Source organism: Uloborus diversus, chromosome 8 (assembly GCF_026930045.1).
Source record: "Uloborus diversus isolate 005 chromosome 8, Udiv.v.3.1, whole genome shotgun sequence".
In the NCBI taxonomy this organism is placed as follows: domain Eukaryota; kingdom Metazoa; phylum Arthropoda; class Arachnida; order Araneae; family Uloboridae; genus Uloborus; species Uloborus diversus.
In genome coordinates, this window is record NC_072738.1 from 98,097,893 (window position 1) to 98,117,312 (window position 19,420).

Sequence of the window (19,420 nt, forward strand, 5' to 3'; positions counted from 1 at the left end):
CATTGAGATAATACAAAACAAATAACCATTTAAATTTAAAATGCACAAGCATGATCATAAATAACACTCGTTAGAGTCGGATGGTATGAAACACCAATTGCAAAATTAAGAAGGGGGGGAGTAGTAGGGCGTACGGTCCCCTCTAACATACATATAGGCCTCGCAGTGTGATTCCATACTTGAAACAAAGCAGTTTATGGGATCCTTATGCAATTATTTCGACTCGTCCAACAACGCCGAAAGACTCAACGTCGTAGTTACTTAAAGACTACCGTAAAATGGTACTTTTTTGTGCCAAGGGGCAACAATGGGCCACTATTGCAATGGTGATGATTTTGCTGTCTAGTGGTCTCTTTTTCAAACTTACGAGCTCGAAAAAAATTCACCAGGTAGTGTAACCGTTTAGGTAGTTCAAGACGCTGTATCAGAGATTGGTCCCCGGAGGCGTGTTGTGAGTTGGCATTGCCTTCCTGAGAGCTTCCAGACATGCTCTACAGGATTGGAGTCTAGAGATCTACTTGGCCAATTCATCGAGTGAATATCCTCACCTTCTACAAATTCGTCGACCAAAAGTGCGGTATGTGGTCTTGTGTTAACATCAATTAAAACTAACTCGCGGCTAACAGCGCCCCTAAAGAGGGGATCATAGGGCTCCAAGATCACATCCCTACATTTCGCAACTGTCACAGGGCCTCTTTCAAAGACATGGAGGGGTGTACAGCCATCCAACATGATGTCAGCCCAGACTTTTAAACCTCCTCATCCATAATGGTTGATTTCGCGGATATTGGAAGGCAAATAGCGAGTAACGTTTCAGCTTAAACGACTATTAGTGTCCTACGTTTACACGGATAGAAGCAGAAACCTGCTACCTACTCTCCAATATCGGCGAAATCGACCATTATCGTAGTGATGGTTTGACTGTCTGGCTAGGCATCATGTTAGGTGGCCCCACACCCCTCCATGTCTTTGAGAGAAGCTCTGTAACCATTACAAGGTATAGGGATGTGGTCTTGGAGCCCTATGCTCACTTCTGGAGGTGCGCTGTTAGCCCCGAGTTAATTTTAATGGATGTTAACACAAGGCCGCAGACAGCTCTTCTGGTTGACGAATTTCTGGAAGGGGAGGATATTCGCTCGATGGATTGGCCAAGTAGGTCTCTAGATTGCAATGCTATAGAACAGGTCTGGGACGCTCTCGGGAGGGCAATAGCAACTCGCAACACTCATGTGGGGACCATCCATACCTTGAGAACGGCGTTGTGGAGCGAGTGGAAATAATTGCTTAAGGATCCCACGAACTGCTTTATTTCAAGTATGGAGTCAAACTGCGAGGCCTATATGTCTGTTAGAGGGGAACATATTCTCTACTAACCCATTTATTCGTTCAATTTTGCAACCGCTGTTTCATGCCATCCGACTCTAACGAGTGTTATTATTATTATGATGCATGTACATTTTAAATTTAAATGGTTACTTGTTTTGTATTATTTCAATGTATGCACATACAAAATTTCATTAAAATCGGTCCAGTAGTTCTGAAAATAATTGACCAAAATCTGAAAATTCTCTTAATTTCTTACACAAATGTACTTTGAAAGTTTATGCTTATTAATGAAATATTTTGTATGCATTTCTTAATAATCTAGCAGAGTTCTTATGAAGTACAAAAAGCAGGTTTTTTCTGACCTCATATATCTAATTTAAAACTGATAATTTTTAATGTTTTTTAAAATGCTGAAATAGCTTTTACAAATGAATGCTTCAATAAAACTATAATCACTTAATCATTTCCAGTTTTGTGTACCACAATACTCGGACATATACGATATGCCTGTACTGTAAAAAACATTCACTGATTATTTCTGTGAAACGTTTCAGGATTTCCCAGGCTTTTACCAAATCCCTGTGAAAACTTAGTATACTTTCCAAAATGTTCCCTAAATCACAATAAATTGCACGAAGGCTGTTTTCTCACTGTATTGCGAAGTATTTTCATCTAATGATTAAAAGAATATTTGAGTGTATTTCCTAAGTGTATCGGTTTCGGTTCGATTACGGTCCATCAAGATTGACTAGGTTTCCAATGGGAGCGAATGAATCTCTGACTTTAAGCTTTCTAAGAATTTCAGGCAAATGAGATGCTTGGTGCTTACTTGCAGTTATGTTTTAGCCTCGACTATGGCTAAGCCAAAAATGCTTTTAGAAAATGAATGGTAGTTCTTGGAAAATCAGGAAAGCACCAATCTGTTTCTTAAAGATTACCGTGAAATGGTACTACTTTGTGCCAAGGGGGCAACAATGCGCCACTATTGCCATGGTGATGATTTTGCTGTCTAGTGGTCTCTTTTTCAAACTTTCGAGCTCCAAAAAAATTCACCACGTAGTGTAACCATTTAGGTAGTTCAAGACGCTTTATCAGAGATTGCTATTGTTTTTGTATGCCTTAGATAAATAAGTCGTTCTTAGTGCGTGATTTGACTCAGTCGTGGAAGTGCAGAAATTCTCCTTTGGGCAGATCACTTATACTGTTTTCCAAGATCTGGTAAGTTCAGATTTGCTTTACTACTTTGTCAGTTGTGAATTAAGCCGCTTGTTGACTTAAAATGTTTCAGTTTTCACAAGCTCTCAACATTTATCGAAGATGGGAATGTTGGTGTATAAACAATGAGCCACCTATTTTTCACGGCTTTTAGTGGCTTGGAGCTTGATTTTATTCTCTGTAGGGATGCTTTCGTCATATTTTGTGTTATTTATTATAAGTGATGGCAAGAAAAGACAGAAGAAAGCTTGGGCATTACCCTATCGCCCGTATTCATATGAGTTTTTTCAGAAGGTGCTGATTGAAATTTTGCACCAAATATAAACTGATATAATTTTTAAAAATTATTTATTTTGATGAGATTTCGAATGTGAAATGCAATTTAACATTTCAGTTTTCAAAAATTTTTCTGATCTCGTTCAAAACTTGTCGGACCTACACTGTAAAAAAATTCCGAAACGTTCCTGAGTGCTTCCGTGTAACGTTTTGGGGATTTTAATGGTTTTTATCCACTTCCTGGAAATATCAAGTATCATTGTCAAAAAGTTTCCTGAATTGCAACAAGTGTTCCAAATGCAGACTTCTCTCTGTTGTAAAATATTTTTAGCTTCCAGTTTAAAGATTAACTAATAGTATTTATAAGGTGTATCGGCTTTTGTTTGATTACGGCTCGTCCATGCTGATTTAACTCCCAAAGGGAGCAAATAAGTATGGACTACGTAGCTTTGCAAGAATTGCAATCAAGCAAGATGCTTAATACTTGCAATTCTGGCTTAGCTTTGGCAATTTTTATAATATACTGCTTTTGCAACTGTCTTGATTAATCAGGAAGGTGCCAAGCTGATTATTCTAAAGTTCCGAAGACACAAATGGCTTTAAATGGGAGTATTTCTGAATTTTATTTAGGAAGGTTACTGAATTTTATCGGAAAACGTTCCTGGTTTCTGAGCGATATGTTACTGGCAGAAATTAGGCACATCAGCTGCCTATTATTTTCCAGGAACGTTTTCTGAATCGTTTTTACAGTGTACGTATTTTCTGAGACCTAAATATAGGTATAGTAGGGTGGTTACAAAAATCGATTTTCGAACTTCTTCGGCGGTAGAAAACATGATTTGCAAAGTTTCAGCTCAATCCGATAATATTAACACGTGCCTCAAAGAGGCCAAAGTTACGAAAAACAGTGATCTTTAGCAAAAAATCGTAGTTTTTCTTCTTTAAAACCAAAACTTTTCATCCTAGGAAACTTTGTTCTGGTCTCATTTTATAGGAAATTTTATTCTCGTGATGAGTTACCTTATCCATTTTTTAAACGCAATTTATAGAATGGTACTGGGCATTTTTCAGGTCAGGCCATGGAAGACATCCTCAATAAGGAATTTTCATGCAAAGATCTAAAAGTATTACAATATTCAATTACATTGAATATCAATTGCATTGTTGATTTTAATTGATCCATTAAAAAGGCTTCATTTGCAAGTACATTAAAAATTAAATGCAACAAATTGCTGATTTAAAATAAAATAACTAAGTAGTTCAGAAGAGAAAGCAGAGTTAAAAAATTACAAAAAAAAAAGAAAAAAAAATCTAATGCATTTTATTGCTTATACTGTGAAATTATACATCATTATGTTATAACTTTTCATTGAGAAGTTAAAGTGGTAATGGCTTCGATATGACGGAAAAATGTGCCTGTATTCGGACATAACTTATAATAGAAATTGTCGTTAGTTAGAAATTAGTTTCACCTGATTCAGCTGTGCCATTGACAACCCTTAAACCGTTTACTATCTTTTTAGCTTTAATATAATATTGGTTTTTCACACTAGTCATTAAGAACAGTATTTAAAAACTTTGTATCAACTTCGAATCTCTGTAAAAAAATGTATCTCTTAAAAAGTTTGAGTAGAAATGAAAAAATCTACTTCGTTGTCAAATAAATTAAGCTTCTTTCAGCTTGAGCTGTGCTTTTATATCCCTATCATCACAATCATCTTCATTATCTCCTACTTTGGATTTTAATTTTGCAGCCTTCTTTGTTTTGATCTTTATTTTTCTCCCTAAAGTATCATCGAAAAAGAGAAATGCAACCTTCTCTGAGCTCAGGGACCACAAATGATTAATTATTTTATGTAGTTCTGTGCCTATAAGATCTTCATAAATACTCTTGTATTGAACCAAAGATTTTACTTACTGCTGATCTTGGTTGAGGGCCAAAGCTGGATCGCAGACAATAAACCATACTTTTCCGTAAATATTGTTGATATACAACCAAATATGTTCAATACCTTTTATCTTTAAATCGATTAAGGAAAACTGAAACCTGAGAAGATATATTTTTAAAGAGTATACGAGGCAGTGAGAAGCAAAAAAATGTAATTACATTTTCGAGATAATCATTACAAATAATAAGGGGTCGTCTCCTCTACTTAGGGACAAGAGATGGTACTAGTAGCTCTGGTAGGGACTGTTGTATAGCATGATTTAGAAAAAAAGTTCAATGAAAGCCTACTTAGGATCTGCACTTTAAACGCATTTAATAAGGAACTTTAAAAAGTCCACTTACATCCCTTTGTTTCTCACTACGTCATATCGCCTTTGCTATCCATCTTGTGTGATGAATAGCGCCATGTACTCGAAAAGTAACATTGTTTAGAGAAAGACTCCCTAAATAAGTTAAGCAAAGTGGAATGAACTTCTTATAGGCATGCCTAAGCTGCTACTGTTTTTATTTCTCAAAAAGAAAGCTTGAAATTTCACCTGGATTGCTTATTTTGTTTTTAATCTTCTATACTTGCTTTGAATTGCCTCTTATCTATACCATTCATCTTGAAATTCTTGAAAAACATCTGGTTGAGGTCTAATGGACCTACCTATTTTGCAAATAAAAATTGCTTTTAAACCAACTTCTAAGATGTGGTGCTAAATACAAAAACTTTTTCTGTAACAACTGTACTCACAAAACGTCGGTTTGTATGCAGAAAGGAGCCGATAAAATGACTGTCATTTTATCGAAAGCCCAAATAAGTCCTCGTCTAAGAACACAGGCCACTTTCCTGGGAGTCGTAGTTTTTCCTTTCTCTGGGGGGTCGAAAACCCTTACAAGACTGGGATTTTTAAGCTAGTGTTTAGCGCTGACCACCGAGGAGGAAAGCAACGTTCCGTATTTATGGCCTCTACAGCTAATTTCATAAGTTTTACATGCAGTTGTTTGTTTTAGCTTTGAGTTTTAGAGACATAACTATAGTACAGTGAAATTCTGTTACAACGAATTTTAAATTACCAGAAATTTTCTTCGTTGTAGCGAGGTTTTAGTAGTAATGAAATTCAAGCAACGTAATGGAAATCAAATCGGAGCTGAAAAATTTCTTTCGTTGAAACAGATATTTCGTTGTATCGGTATTCATTGTAACAGGATTTCACTGCATATATTTCTGATAATATCGATGATTTTGCTCTGATAGCTTAACATTGTAAATGGGTTACAACCATTAACTAAAAGAAGCAATACAATTTATATTATAATGATTCGTTCTTTTTACGTGGTTTTGAGGTTATTAGCTACGACCTGACTTGAAAAATCCTGAATAATGTTCAATCAACTTTACCAGAATTTAGATGAGATTAGACTAAAGAGAATAAAATTCCGTATAAAAGGAGACCAGAACGAAGTTTCTAGAATGAATAGTTTTGGATTTACAGATGAAAAACTACGATTTTTTGTTAAAAATTGCCATTTTTCGTCACTTTAGTCTCTTTGCGGCACGTGTTAATATCATCGAAATGACTTGAAACTTTCCAAATCACATTTTCTTGTCTATTGGCACATTTTATGGGGGTGCCGCAAAAGACTAGTTGAAAAAAGTTTTTCCCCATATACCTTGTGACCACCCTAAGGTACAGTCATAGAAAAAAAAAACGAAACACTTTTAATTATTCGGCTATTATACCTGCTAGAAAGGAAAGAAAGGTGTTATCCGACTTGGTTTAAAGTCTTCTTTAAAACTACCTCGGTAAAATTTTGATAAGGGACCATATACAAAGCAAAATGAACACCAACTCTTGATTTTTCAAATGGGAACCCCTATTTTTTGCTACATAATTATGTTTAGACAGCAAAATGCAGCCAGGGTACGAAATTTCATTGCATTCCATGCAGTAGAACAGTAGTTATTAACGAAAAACGTTTTAGGGACCATCACCACATTGAAAACGCTTCTTTCAAGGTAACGGCTTATCAAGTTACGGAAGGTAAACAAAAAAAAAAAAAAAAAAAAAATCGAGATTATTTAACTCAATTCATGATTTTTTTAAGTTCTCTTTTTTTTCCGTAATTCGTTACTTTTTGGCAGATAAGGTTGCGCCACAAAGCGATTCACAGTCGCAAACTTTTTTTTTTTTTTTTTTTTTTGAAAAAATGTTAAATTATTTACTGATTTTTGTCTATTTGGATTAACCTAAGAAAGTCGGATGGTGTTTGGCTGGTTCATCATATAGATCGTTGCTTAATAAATCGAGTAATCCTTATATATTATTTCTGTAGCTTGTTTTCGGTTTCCACGCGAGATTTTCCCCAATTCTTGATTGATTTCTTTGATTTACACCTTATTTAAAGCTTATCGTGCAGGCTACTGACGAAAAATAGAACCACGGTTTAAAAATTGTTTTTTCGGGAAAAAAACCGGTTTTAAAGAACCAGAATGAGGTTTTCGGTTAAATTTATAACTTTAACTTGCACTGCTACCGACAGAGCTGAATAGCTTGATCGGCAGAGCGTTCGACTGGTAACCAGGAGAATGCGTGTTTGGGCCCACGTCCGAACAATCTGCATCAAAAAATTAGAAAAATATCGCGCGTTACATGAACGATGAATAACAAATATGAGGGAATACATGAGGTAGAAACGCTCCTAGCTGTTGTGAAAACTTCTTGCAACACGGAGCTAAATTGATACTCAATTCTAAGGTTCTTTTTTTTTTAGGCTTTGACTCCGTGAAGAAAAAATCTAAAGCATAATGTAAGCGAAAATATAAGTATCAGGTTTAAGATTTCAGACTACAATGGAATTGTTTTTTGTTCAGTAAAATATAATAAATCGTATGTTGAAATATAGATTCTTCTAATGAGTTTTTGACTCTTTGTACAAATAAGAAAAATACTACCTCAATTTAAAGGGGAATATATATTTTTTTCTTTTTTTTGCAAAAAAACAAGTAGCGTATCACATTTTTACTACGTTTGAAAAGCTACGCTTAAAAAAGAACTTAGTTCAAATGATTTTGTATTTTAACCGTGCTGTTAAATGATGAACACGTGCTGCCACCTTAGTTAATTTATAACGGTTCAAACAGCCTGCGATAACAAATTGCAAAAATTTTTAAAAATAAAAACCTTTCTCGGCAAGAAAAAAAATTTAAAATTAACCTGTGGGTTTTTTTTTCGGTAAGCATTCGGCTATAAACTGTCTGAACTTCGGGCCAGTTCGGGGTGTCCGACTTAATAGCTAATTTACATTAATATTACGCATTACATGTACTCATAACATACAACAGATAACACACGTAATAAAATAAAAGCAGTGGGAATGCTATTTGGTGTTTCGACTCCTTTATACAAGCTACAATTATCATTCAGATAAGTTGACTGCTAATCGAAGGGTGTTCTTCCCTTTTTTTTTAAGCTTTGACTCCGTCCAGATCACTGAGCATGATGTAAGCATAAAAAAAAAGTATTAGATATACCTCAAGGAAATATTTTTTGTGCAGAAAAACATTTTCATTGTATGCTGAAATGTAGATTTTTCTAATAGCAGTGTTCGACTTTTTGTAAAAATGAAAAAATACTACGCCAAATTAAAACTACGAGTTTCAACCAGTAAATCTTTAATTATTTATTCGAATACGATATAAAACATTAAAATTATCATCAACTTCATTGGTAAGAAATCATTTTATACTCCTCTGCTTTCAGCTGAAAAAAAAACATTTTGTCTACGTTCGAAAAATTACACTTAAAAAACGGACACAGTTCAACTGGTTTTGGTTTTGAAATTTAAGTCTTTGATTAAAAGAAAAACAAGTACGGGCTTTTAAGCCGTACAGGCTAAAGAAGCCTGCTATTGGAAATTGTTGAATATTCAAAAATAAAAACACTTATTTTTTCAACCGAATTTATTTCTTCTCTAGAATGTTTGTTTCAATCGCTACGTGAGATCTTCCTCCTTCTTTAATCAAATTCCATGTTTTACGAATAATTTTTAATCGTATCATGCTGGCTAATGCCAAAACATTGACGTATGATTTTATTATATTTTTTTCGGCGAAAAACTTTCTTACCGTGTTTTATTACGCATCCCTTCAATGAATAGTATTCGAAAAGGAAGGCACAGTTGATAGGTTTGTTGGAGCGTCGTACTGTTAATTAGAATGGCGCCAGTTCGAATCCGTGCCATTAAATATCTCTTTAATGTTTCTATTTTTTCCGTCAGATGCTCACATGGGCAGGACTGTATTTGCCACAACCTGTTTTTTCACATGCAAAATTACTGATTTTTCACGTGTCACTCAGCTACACTTTTAATGATATTTATATTTGCATTGGAAATTCGTACAACCAAAAGGGGAGCGATGATCAAATTATCGCAACGTTGTATTTAACGAGGTTTTGTTACTGATGTCTTCAAATTACATGCCTTCTCTTGTGCGCTTACTTTTTTCCGTTTACTTTTTTCGGTTTTTCTTCATAATATTCTTTCTTTGAAATTTTTAAAGAGCGAAATGTCTTATGAAACGATTCAAAGTACAGTGCGGAGTTCCGCACGGGTCGACTAGTGAAATAATGAAACATCAATCAAGCAACACATCACGGCATCACGGCAACTTTCTTCATCGAGGTTTTGCACAAATACGTTTTGTTCCCAAGGATTTTGGAACCAAACTGTCTGATGAGTCAGTTCCCTTTATATAGGGCCTTATTTACTAAATTTTATTGTGAAATGTATTTATGGTGCAGCTCTGGTTAATTGAGCGGTAACCTTGACTATGTTTACCTGTTTTAGGGGAGTTTAGTGAAAAAGAGACGCGTTATTGGCTCGGATTTTAGTTAGAATATTTTTGAAAAACTAATAAGAAAGTTCCTCAACTGAACTTAACGCCAATCACCCCTCCCTATTTTCCAAAGCAGAGGTTAAACATTGTCAGAGCCGCACAATAGTGCTTCATGGTTTATATACAGGGTGTCCTGAAAAATACTGACTGTTTTCAAAAATTTATAAGAGAAAAACGGTAATTGATAAAAAAATAATTCTTGCAGGAAACCCATGTGGTGGGTGGTAAATCCCCCCCCCCCCCTCAGTTCCAAATTTTAGTTGAAATTTTTTCCAATATATGGCGCTGTAGATAGTAAGCTCGTAAATAAAAAAATATATGGAAAATTACATCATAACTTTTCGAAAAGGATGAACAAAACAATAAAACAATATTTTCAAACAATCGTCGGCTGTAATCTCATGTCACAATCGGGTGAAAAATCGTTGAATTTCAATTCTTCTTTTTTGTCTTACCGGCTTACTATGTGCAGCGCCATCTATTGAAACATTTTTGAACTAAAATTTGGAACTCGGAGGGAAAAAATTTAGGGCCCACCATATGAATTTTCTGCAAGGATTTGTTTTTTATCATTAACCGTTCTCGTGTTATAAATTTTTGAAAACAGTCAATCTTTTTCAGGACACTCTGTATTTGCGTTGTTTTGAACATTTCGCGTAACCATATTCTTTCGGCTATTGTTTATTCTATGTGTTCATTTGAAAATTGTTTTATTTTTGGTGCATTTTCGTTGGGAGGTTAGTCAACCTGGATGCGCCCCAATCGAAAAGAAAGATACAGTTAATAAACACTCTAAATTAATCTTTAAATTGGTAGCTAAAAATATTTTTCGCACCAATTAGGTGTCTGCTTTCATGAAACTTGAAGCAATTCGGGAATCTTTTTTTTTCAAAATACTTTATTTTTTCAGGAAATAGGTGAAAATCTGTAAAATCCCGCTTTGTTCCACGGAAATAATCAGTAACGTTTCGGAATTTTTTTTTACCGTGTAAGACACTTCAAAATTCGCCGGTTATTATTTAAGTAAAATAACTTTTATTCAATAGGTATATAGTAGATTAGGATTGTTTGAAATTTTAATACCTAATCGAACGTTTTTAATTTTTGAAATTTCTACTTTTTCCCCGATTGGCTTAAAATTTAGAGCAAACATTTATGATATCAATGCTCACTTATAAAAAAAATAAAGGTCCCATGATGTCTTACCTCTTGTCTCATCTAGAGCCGCTATTGGATCTTATGTTTCACTGGGTCGCTGCTAGGGTTACCACAGCAAAGTTTCGGATGTCGCCAAATTTGACGAAAACAATATTTTATTTAATAAACAATTCACGCGCAGCTAATAATTGTTTACAGTAAACAATCACCAAACGCGATCACTCGCCGGAAAAGACAACTATTGTGCATTGATGAGGAGAAGACACTTCGGCACGCCTTCCCGAAGGCAAGAGCTAATTTTAGAGCGGGGGTGATCGCTACCACTTTCAATTGAGACAACCCTAACTTTGGCGGGCATTTAAATTTGCGAAAATGTCTTTGCGTTCTTTCCTTTCGTTTCTAGCTTCACGTAATTGTCGCCTATGGGGAATTTTTACCTTTTAAACTGAAAATTTCAGAACTATAAATATTGTATTTACAAAAAAAAAAAAAAAAGTATTTTGTTTTCCAAATGAAACATTTCTATTAAGGATAGGCTTTTTGAATTTTGAACGATATCCTTTTAAACACTCAAGTCCTATATTCGAAATTGCAAGTGCGCTGATAAAAAAAAGGAGGAGGGGGCGGAAAAATTTCATTGCCACACAGACTGTGTCATAGAAATGCTTAAGGGTTGCGTTCTTTTTGAAGACTTAGTATATCTCTCTCCATCTCCCTCTCTCTTTTCTTGAGGGGGGGAGATGACTCAGACAGAAGCTCTCAGGGGTTGGGTCTTTGATGCTTCTGTATGGATTGTACAAAATTTCAGATCATATAGAGTGGTTATACAATCAGTAGATCTACAGTAGCAGTTGTTTTTAAAAAATGCTGAAAACATTAAAGTTGCCCCCCCCCCCCAAAAAAAAAGACCTGGTTGAACCAAAGGCGGGGACTGGCCAGTTGTTCCAGAAAGAATTTACATGTGAGAAATAAAAGTAAATGAGAAAAAAAAATCAATCTGAAATATATTAATGCAATTGACTATTAAAATCAAAATTATTTCTCTATGTATTGCATGAATGTTAATGTTTAGAAATATGTAAAAATTTTCGGTGCTTTATAAAAAGTGACTTTGGTTGGAATACTGTTTTAAAATTATAGGTTCATCGGTAGGGCCGTCTTAAGAGATGACGAGTACCCCCAGGGCGATTATTTGCCAGCGCGGGGGGGGGGGCTAATTAACTTCGTTACTATGGGGGGGGCAGAAACGAAGTTAGTTATAACACTTCAGTACAACAGTAGCTCAACGTCTACATGGATTGTCCATAAAGGATGTTACACTTCACCTTACCCTCCCCCCCTCGTCACATCTCACGCAATGTTCGATGAACATATTGCTATAACGAACGCTTTTATTCGAACCAAAATGTGTGAAGTCACATTTCTTGTAATCCCCTCTTTCCCCCTTGAGACTAACTATCAGAAGTTCATGAACTCCGAACCCTCCCTCCCTACCCCTTTCAAGCGCAACATCATTTGTGAACGGCCTCTTAGATTTGCTCTAAGTCACCAAAATCGCACTAATAATTGTTTTAAGGGAAAAGACCGGCTACCCCCTCCCCCTGGATAGCGGTAGTCACAATATTTTTTAAGATCATGTATGTTTTTAGCAAAGAGTCATATTGCACCCCGGCAAGGTAAGGGACACAATTCAAAATTTGGAAAACCGCACCGGCTACTGATTTAAATTCTAAATTTAATGCTCTTTCTCGACACAAAAAATCGCAAAAAATGGTGCGGAGGGGAGGGGGGGGGGGGCAATGTGCGATACGTTGAACAACTGAATAGGTTGACTATAGCAACTTTTCTTGCTAAAAATTACGCCTTTTACATTCAGAGTCAAGGACGGATCCGGAGACTATTTAAGGAGGAGGCGATTGATTTCACACTTTTTCCCTTTTATAAATTCGCAAACCTCCACTCCTCCCCCCCCCCTTCTAAACACCATTAAAGATCGTCTAATTTCAGTTATTTTGGGAGGGGGGGGGACTTTTTTTCTGCAAAATTGCAGAGGAATGTACCAAACCACATCCCTTACCTTAACGCCATCAAAAGTGTCCCATAATAGTTTCTCTTTTTTTTTGGGGGGGGGGGACTTCAATTTTTTAAACTTTCCTGAGAAGAGCCCTTGAACCCTATAACCCTATTTAATATCACTAAAATCGTCTAAAATTGAGATTTTGGACCTTTGAAATACTTCCTATATAAAATTCGGATCCCTATCTCTAAAGTGTTAAGATATGTGCAACAATTTCATTTCCCAGACAGCAAGAGCTTCGTAAAACTATTGAAGATAGGCAAAAACAATTTTCAACTTCAGTATCAAAAATATGCCATGGAAGAGTTCTGCATCTCGACTCAAGGAAGGGGCGATCGCCCCCATCGCCCCTCCCTTATATCCGTCCTTGTTCAGAGCTGTATTAGAATACGGGCAACAAATTTTTGCCTATTTTATGATTCCCACACGTAACGCTGTTCCGTAAAAGTACTTGAAGAACTGAATTACTTTTAGAGTAATCGCAAAAACTTAAAAAAAAAAAAAAAAAAAAAAAAAAAAAAAACATATATATTTTTTCGTATTTACAAAAATAAATAGGTCAAAACAGTAATATAAAACGTTGTTTCAGGCACTTATTCAATTATTCTGTGGATAACCACATTGGCATGTGAAAAGCTTTAACTTTCGTTTTGTTCCTTTTTTCATTTCTGAAGAATAAAAGTTATATTGAAACAAAAAATAGTACTAAAGTATTGAAATGTGCACCGGTTCTCCTCCTATTATGCTAATTTTACTCATGCACAATACTTTAGTTTGAGCCAGGCACATAGTTTCCGACTAGGCAGACATACCCACTCTGCGACCTAGTGAATATTGCACTGAATACTATTTTTTGCGTTAAAAATGTTTGAAGCGCCCATTTCCGCGGCAATTACTTTAATAATCTTAATAAAAGAGAATCATGGATGCTCCGAAATTGTATTTTAACATTACATTTTCCATTCAAATTTTACTGAAAAAATACTTTTTGTCACTATTTTTACAGTTGTTTACTTGTATTTACTATTTTATTTTTTTAAAACAACGAAGAGTTTCCCCTTTTCTTCGTTTGTTACATCGCCAAAAGGAAATTGGCGGCCTCACTTTTGAAAAACTGGGGGTGGTGAGTGTAGCACCTCCCCCCTTGGCGTCGGCCCTTATCTTGATAATGTTAGTGGAAGGTGAGTTTCGGTGCCATTCAACCGGCAGTTTTTCGAAATCTCTCTCTTATAAATGTTTCAAAATTGCAGTTATAGAAACGCAGTTTTAGATGACTCTTGATGATAAAGATGGTGTTGTTTGGGCGTTACAGTGAGGGGTGCTCTCCTGAAAGTTTTCCAAAATTGAAGTTACATAGTCAAAAAGGATGGATAGCACACAGATACCCTGTGACAGATGTTCTTCGGAAATCCTTGAAAATAAATTCAGCTATTTAGCACACATGGAAAATCAGAACTCGAGAATTTTAACGAATCAAATATCCTTCTATGCATATCAAATACCTTCTATGCTTCCATCAGCGAAAACCAACATCACTGAAAGTTTTAATAAAAATCTTCTAATGATAAATTGAACCCATCAGTTTAAAAATGGTAGAGAAGATGATAGTAAAGTGAAATGTGAAAAATCTACATAAACTTCATCTAGTTTATGAAAAAACTATAGCTATTGTCGATTAGAGGGATTAAAAATATGTTACTCGCAAACATCAAAACTAGTTCTTAACGATTGTCAAGGTGCAAATGAATCAATGAAAGACCAGTGCATAGTGGTCAGAATTATTACAAACAATAATTTAAGGAGAGGGGAAAACTTTTTATTTTAGTCATTTTTGATCTCTCTCCCTCTCATCACTGTCACACGTATTCATCATGCAGAACTGTGCTACTTCCGGAAGATTTATAATAAATTAAATAGAAAGCAAGTCGTCTGATCCAGCTTTGAAACGGGTACCAGCGTCATCCCGTCTCTGATGTTCCCTTTATTGAAAAGAGACACGGGTAATAAATTTTGGAAAGAGTACGTGAAAAAAGTATTACTTATGCATCTATTTCTTGTTGAATACGTTTAAATATTTTTTCCTTCCAAAAATCAAAAATTTCATGTTTTAAAGAAGATCAAAACTCCTGAGAAAGAAATCCCCCCCAAAAATTTTGACCGCGCAGCTTGCGCCATAATCCCCCCCCCCCCCGTGGACACCCTTGAAACTAAGTTCTGAACTTTTACGGATATCTTTTTCTTTAGACTTTTGATTGTACGTATGGAAGATTCATTCATACTTATTGTCGTGCTATCGTCGACGTTTTGTAGTTGTTCAAGCATATCGAGAACCTTAGCCTTTTTTAACTTAATTTTTAATCAGAAACTTTTTTTTCTTCCTATTTTTACAAACTTTAGATGAAAGTGACACTATCGTGCATTATATTTCATTAACTTTTATTTTTAGAATGAGAAAAAAATAAATGAAAGATGCTGAGAGGTTATTTGATGCACTAGACTAGTTTGTTGAAGGAACTAGCAAAGCTGATACTTCCTTCCAAAAGAAAATCGTGTTGTAGGTGAAAAATTCGCGTTTGCTCTAAAATTCGTTAACCATGAAAAATTCGGGTTAAAGTCATTTCGCGTAGGTCGAATCGCGTTGTAGCGGGAGTCGACTGTAATGAAAACTGCAATCGATAAAAATAAAACCCTTTTACGTCGGTTTACCGACATTGAAAGAAACTTTTCCTAAAAAATATGAGCAAGTAGAACGACATTAGCTTTCAATGCTCCATGAGGCAGCCCAAGAGTAAAAAAGCAGGTGATTAGGCAACATTTTCCAGATTTTTCTTGATTTGTTTATTACCTTTTTACATTGCAGCATAAAAATACAATGCAATTGTTTTTATGGTGGCTGAGCAGTTTTCGGAATTTGAAAAGTGCTAAAATCATTTTCAAGCTTTCACTTTCTGATTGCTGACTACCATTTTTTAATTTTCTTCAGAGCATCTACAGCTGAGCCACAGAGCTTCTTATAAAAATATTCTTCTCCAACTTCAAACCCACAATCCTAAATAAATAAATGAAAAAATATGTTTTTAAATTAAATGTTTTTGTACAATTTTTTAAGAAATAACCGGGCAGTTACTGAAAACAACAACTCTTAAAAGATAATAAAGATCAATACAAATTGAGTGAAAAACTCAATTTTAAGAGCATTGATGAGCGTTTTTAAGAACATTTAAAAAGCGTAGTTTTATTTACCCAGTCCAGTCACATTAATGTGACCACCACGTACTTTCCACGTCAGAGTTAAATAACCAATCACAGAAGGCAGGTGGCAGCACAGTGCAGTTGAGCGTACATAAAGGGTGTGTGAGGGCTTCGGAAAACATTTCAATTGTTGGCGTAATGCAGAAACGAAGCGATTTATCCGACGTCCAAAAGGGCATGATCATTGGCTTTCGAGCCAAGTGTGGAAACATTTCCGAAACGGCTGAGTTTGTGAACTGTTCGCGTGCCGCCGTGGTGAAAGTGTAACGTGGACTGTCCAAAATCAGCGACATAGCAAATGTAATGCACCATGAACCATAGATGACAGAGGCGAACGACGGTTGCGGAGATGCGTTCGGGCAGATAGACAGGCTACCGTTGAGCAACTGACTACCAAACTGAACCAAGGGGCTACCAAAAGTGTCTCCCAAACTACTATTCAGCGAATATTGCTGCGTCTGGGCCTCCAAAGCAGACGCCTGGTTCGTGCACCTATGCTGACTGCTGTTCATCGACGATGAAGACTAGAATTTGCACGCCAGTACAGCAGCTGGACGTTCACTGAGTGGCGACAGGTAGCGTTTTCAGATGAATCGCGTTTTATGCTCCATCGGACAGATGAACGATGGCGTATAAGGCGTGAAACCTCTGAAAGGAACCACCCTGCAACCATTGCCGGAACGGTCCAAGTTGGAGGCGGGAGCATTATGGTCTGGTGAATGTTTTCCTGGCATTCTCTGGGTTCACTGATCATTGTGGAAGGCACGATGGATCAATACAAGTACGCATCTGTCCTTGCAGACCATGTCCACCCCTACATGCGCATTGTTTTTCCTCAGGATGATAGCATCTTCCAGCACGACAATGCGAGGTGCCATACAGCTGCCAGTGTACGTGCGTGGTTCGAAGAGCACCAGGATGAGTTTACCGTCCTCCCCTGGCCAGCAAACTCACCTGACTTAAACTCAATCGAGCATCTGTGAGACCATCTCGATCGAGTTGTTCGTGCCATGGATCCTTAACCGCGTAATCTAGCGCAGCTGGCCACGGCATTCGAGTCGGCATGGCTCAATATCCCAGAGAACACCTTCAGGGACTTAAGTGACTCTCTTCCTGAACGTCTCATAGCAGTTCGCTCTGCGAAAGGTGGTTATTCTGGCTTTTGACAGATGGTCACATTAATGTGACTGGACTTAAAAATATTTTTAAAAGAAGAATGACTCCTAAGAGCCCTACTTGGGACAGCAAGTTGTTTCGAAATGACGATATCTAAGCAGTCAATTAAATTATGCAGAACCTTGTAGAAAGGAAATATATCTATCAATTTATGTATCCAATAGTCGAAAATAGTTGCTTGCTGAAACTTTTTGAAATGACCTCTTTAATAAAGAAAGTATAACACGTCACTCAATCATTTTCCAGTCTAATGCATATATAGGACAGCTGCTGACATGCCCAAGTGATTTTTGGATATTATACCATTTAAACGATACGTGGAAAATAATAATAATAAACCATTAAATGCTGTTGAAATAAAGCAGCATTTTTTTCTTTGGTAGGTGAAACGGTTTTTTACTTAAGATGAATAAATGCCTTTGTGCTAAAAACTAAAGTAAGAAATCACAACGTCAAAAAAGAAAAATTCCAGATTACTGCAGACACGTGTTTCCGCGTAACAGGGAACGACTTTTTAGTGCAAAAAGTATGAGCTTATGAATAAAAAGCGATCCGAGAAAAATCTGCAGACAACCGAGAAAAGCTTTTCTCGGTTATCTTTTCCTCCATAAGAATATTCCTTTTTGCATTGAAAAAGGAGTTCCCTGTAACGCCGAAACACGTGTCTGCAGCAATCTGCATTTCATACTTTTTGAAGTTGTTATTTCTTCCTTTGCATTTTTTTCTCGTTTCTTACACTCAATCGATTCAGTAATGCTATTCAATATTCACCATAGATAAATTCATTTCTCTTTTAAGTTAGTCAATGAGCAAAATATCTCACGTGTCCCTAAAGGTTGTTCCCATATTTTTGTCCAATGACTTTATAGTTTTAGGTTGCCTTAACTGCTCTTCGCTCTGAAAAAGTGCTTCATATATTCCCGAAAGAAACAAAAACACACTATTTTTTAATAGAACGCATTTATTTTGATATGGTTATACTTTTTTTTTTCTTAGGATTAAAGAATTTTTAAATTATATTAGCTGCACTGTTTAAAACATGTTACTACTTCTACTTGATTTGTTAAGTTATTTATTTTTACGTATCGATTTCACCAGATAAGACAATATCTAAAGGGGAATATATTATGATTTTTCAAATCAACTGCAAGATGGTAAAAATGTATGCTTGACATGATTTAACTTTTAACTAATTAAAAGAATATGGACCAGATGCTAGAAAGTTGATGTTGATAAATGAGAAGGTAGGCTCGTTTAGTTCCGGATGTAACTTCCCGTTATGTCTTAACCTAATTACTTCACAAACTTTAAATGCGATTACTGCTAAAATTCTGATCTATTAAATATTCTGATGTGAACACCATACTTCATTTTACATCTATTAAATAATGCATGTTTAAAATAAAATAAAATAAAATTTAAAAATAATAATAATAATAATAATAATAATAATAATAATAATAAAAACAAGGAAACACTTTAAATATTTTCGACCTCTGATTTATCGCGAACCGATGGGAAAAAATGGTTTCCAACGTATTGTTTTTTTACATAGATTTATTTTCCCAATATCGAGAATTATAACGTGCTTCAATATGGTAACTCGGTAGATATCGCCAATAGCTCCAAGACGACACTAAATTCGAGAAATAATATTTTTTTTCGCCCAATTTGTCACCAACTTGAATATTTAGTTGGCCCAATTTGTCACCAACTTGAATACGCAACTGGTGACGCAACTTGTTGACCAAAAATTCGACCGCATATCGCCAATTGTTTTCCGAATCATAACATCACTTGAGTTTACCTTGAAATCAACGCTCATTTTCCCAAAAAGGGTTTAAAAAAACCCTTTTGGAGCATCCGAAATCCACCAAAAGAGCCTACAACTAGACCCCACTAATTGTCTACAAACCAAATTTCAACTTTCTACGGCATACCGTTTTTGAGATATGCGATACGTACATGCTTAGATACATTCGCAAATTCAGACGCCACGAGAAAACTTGTGGCAATTAACTCGGGGATCGTCAAAATGGACATTTCGGGCGTCCGTAAGTTCTTAGGCATGTCTTTACGTACGGTTGGGACCAAAAAACCACTGAGTAAT

General features: G+C 35.8%; 1 protein-coding gene across 1 annotated transcript in view; it reads right to left on the minus strand.

Annotated features, from left to right (window-relative positions):
* Positions 1–15,705: 15,705 nt before the first annotated feature.
* LOC129228200 (uncharacterized) overlaps positions 15,706–19,420 on the minus strand; it is a 45,825-nt gene continuing 42,110 nt past the window's right edge. Inside the window, exon 6 of the mRNA XM_054862867.1 lies at positions 15,706–15,931. Coding sequence (XP_054718842.1) covers positions 15,842–15,931 — 90 coding nt within the window. The 3' untranslated portion in view covers positions 15,706–15,841. The remainder of the gene's footprint in view (positions 15,932–19,420) is intronic.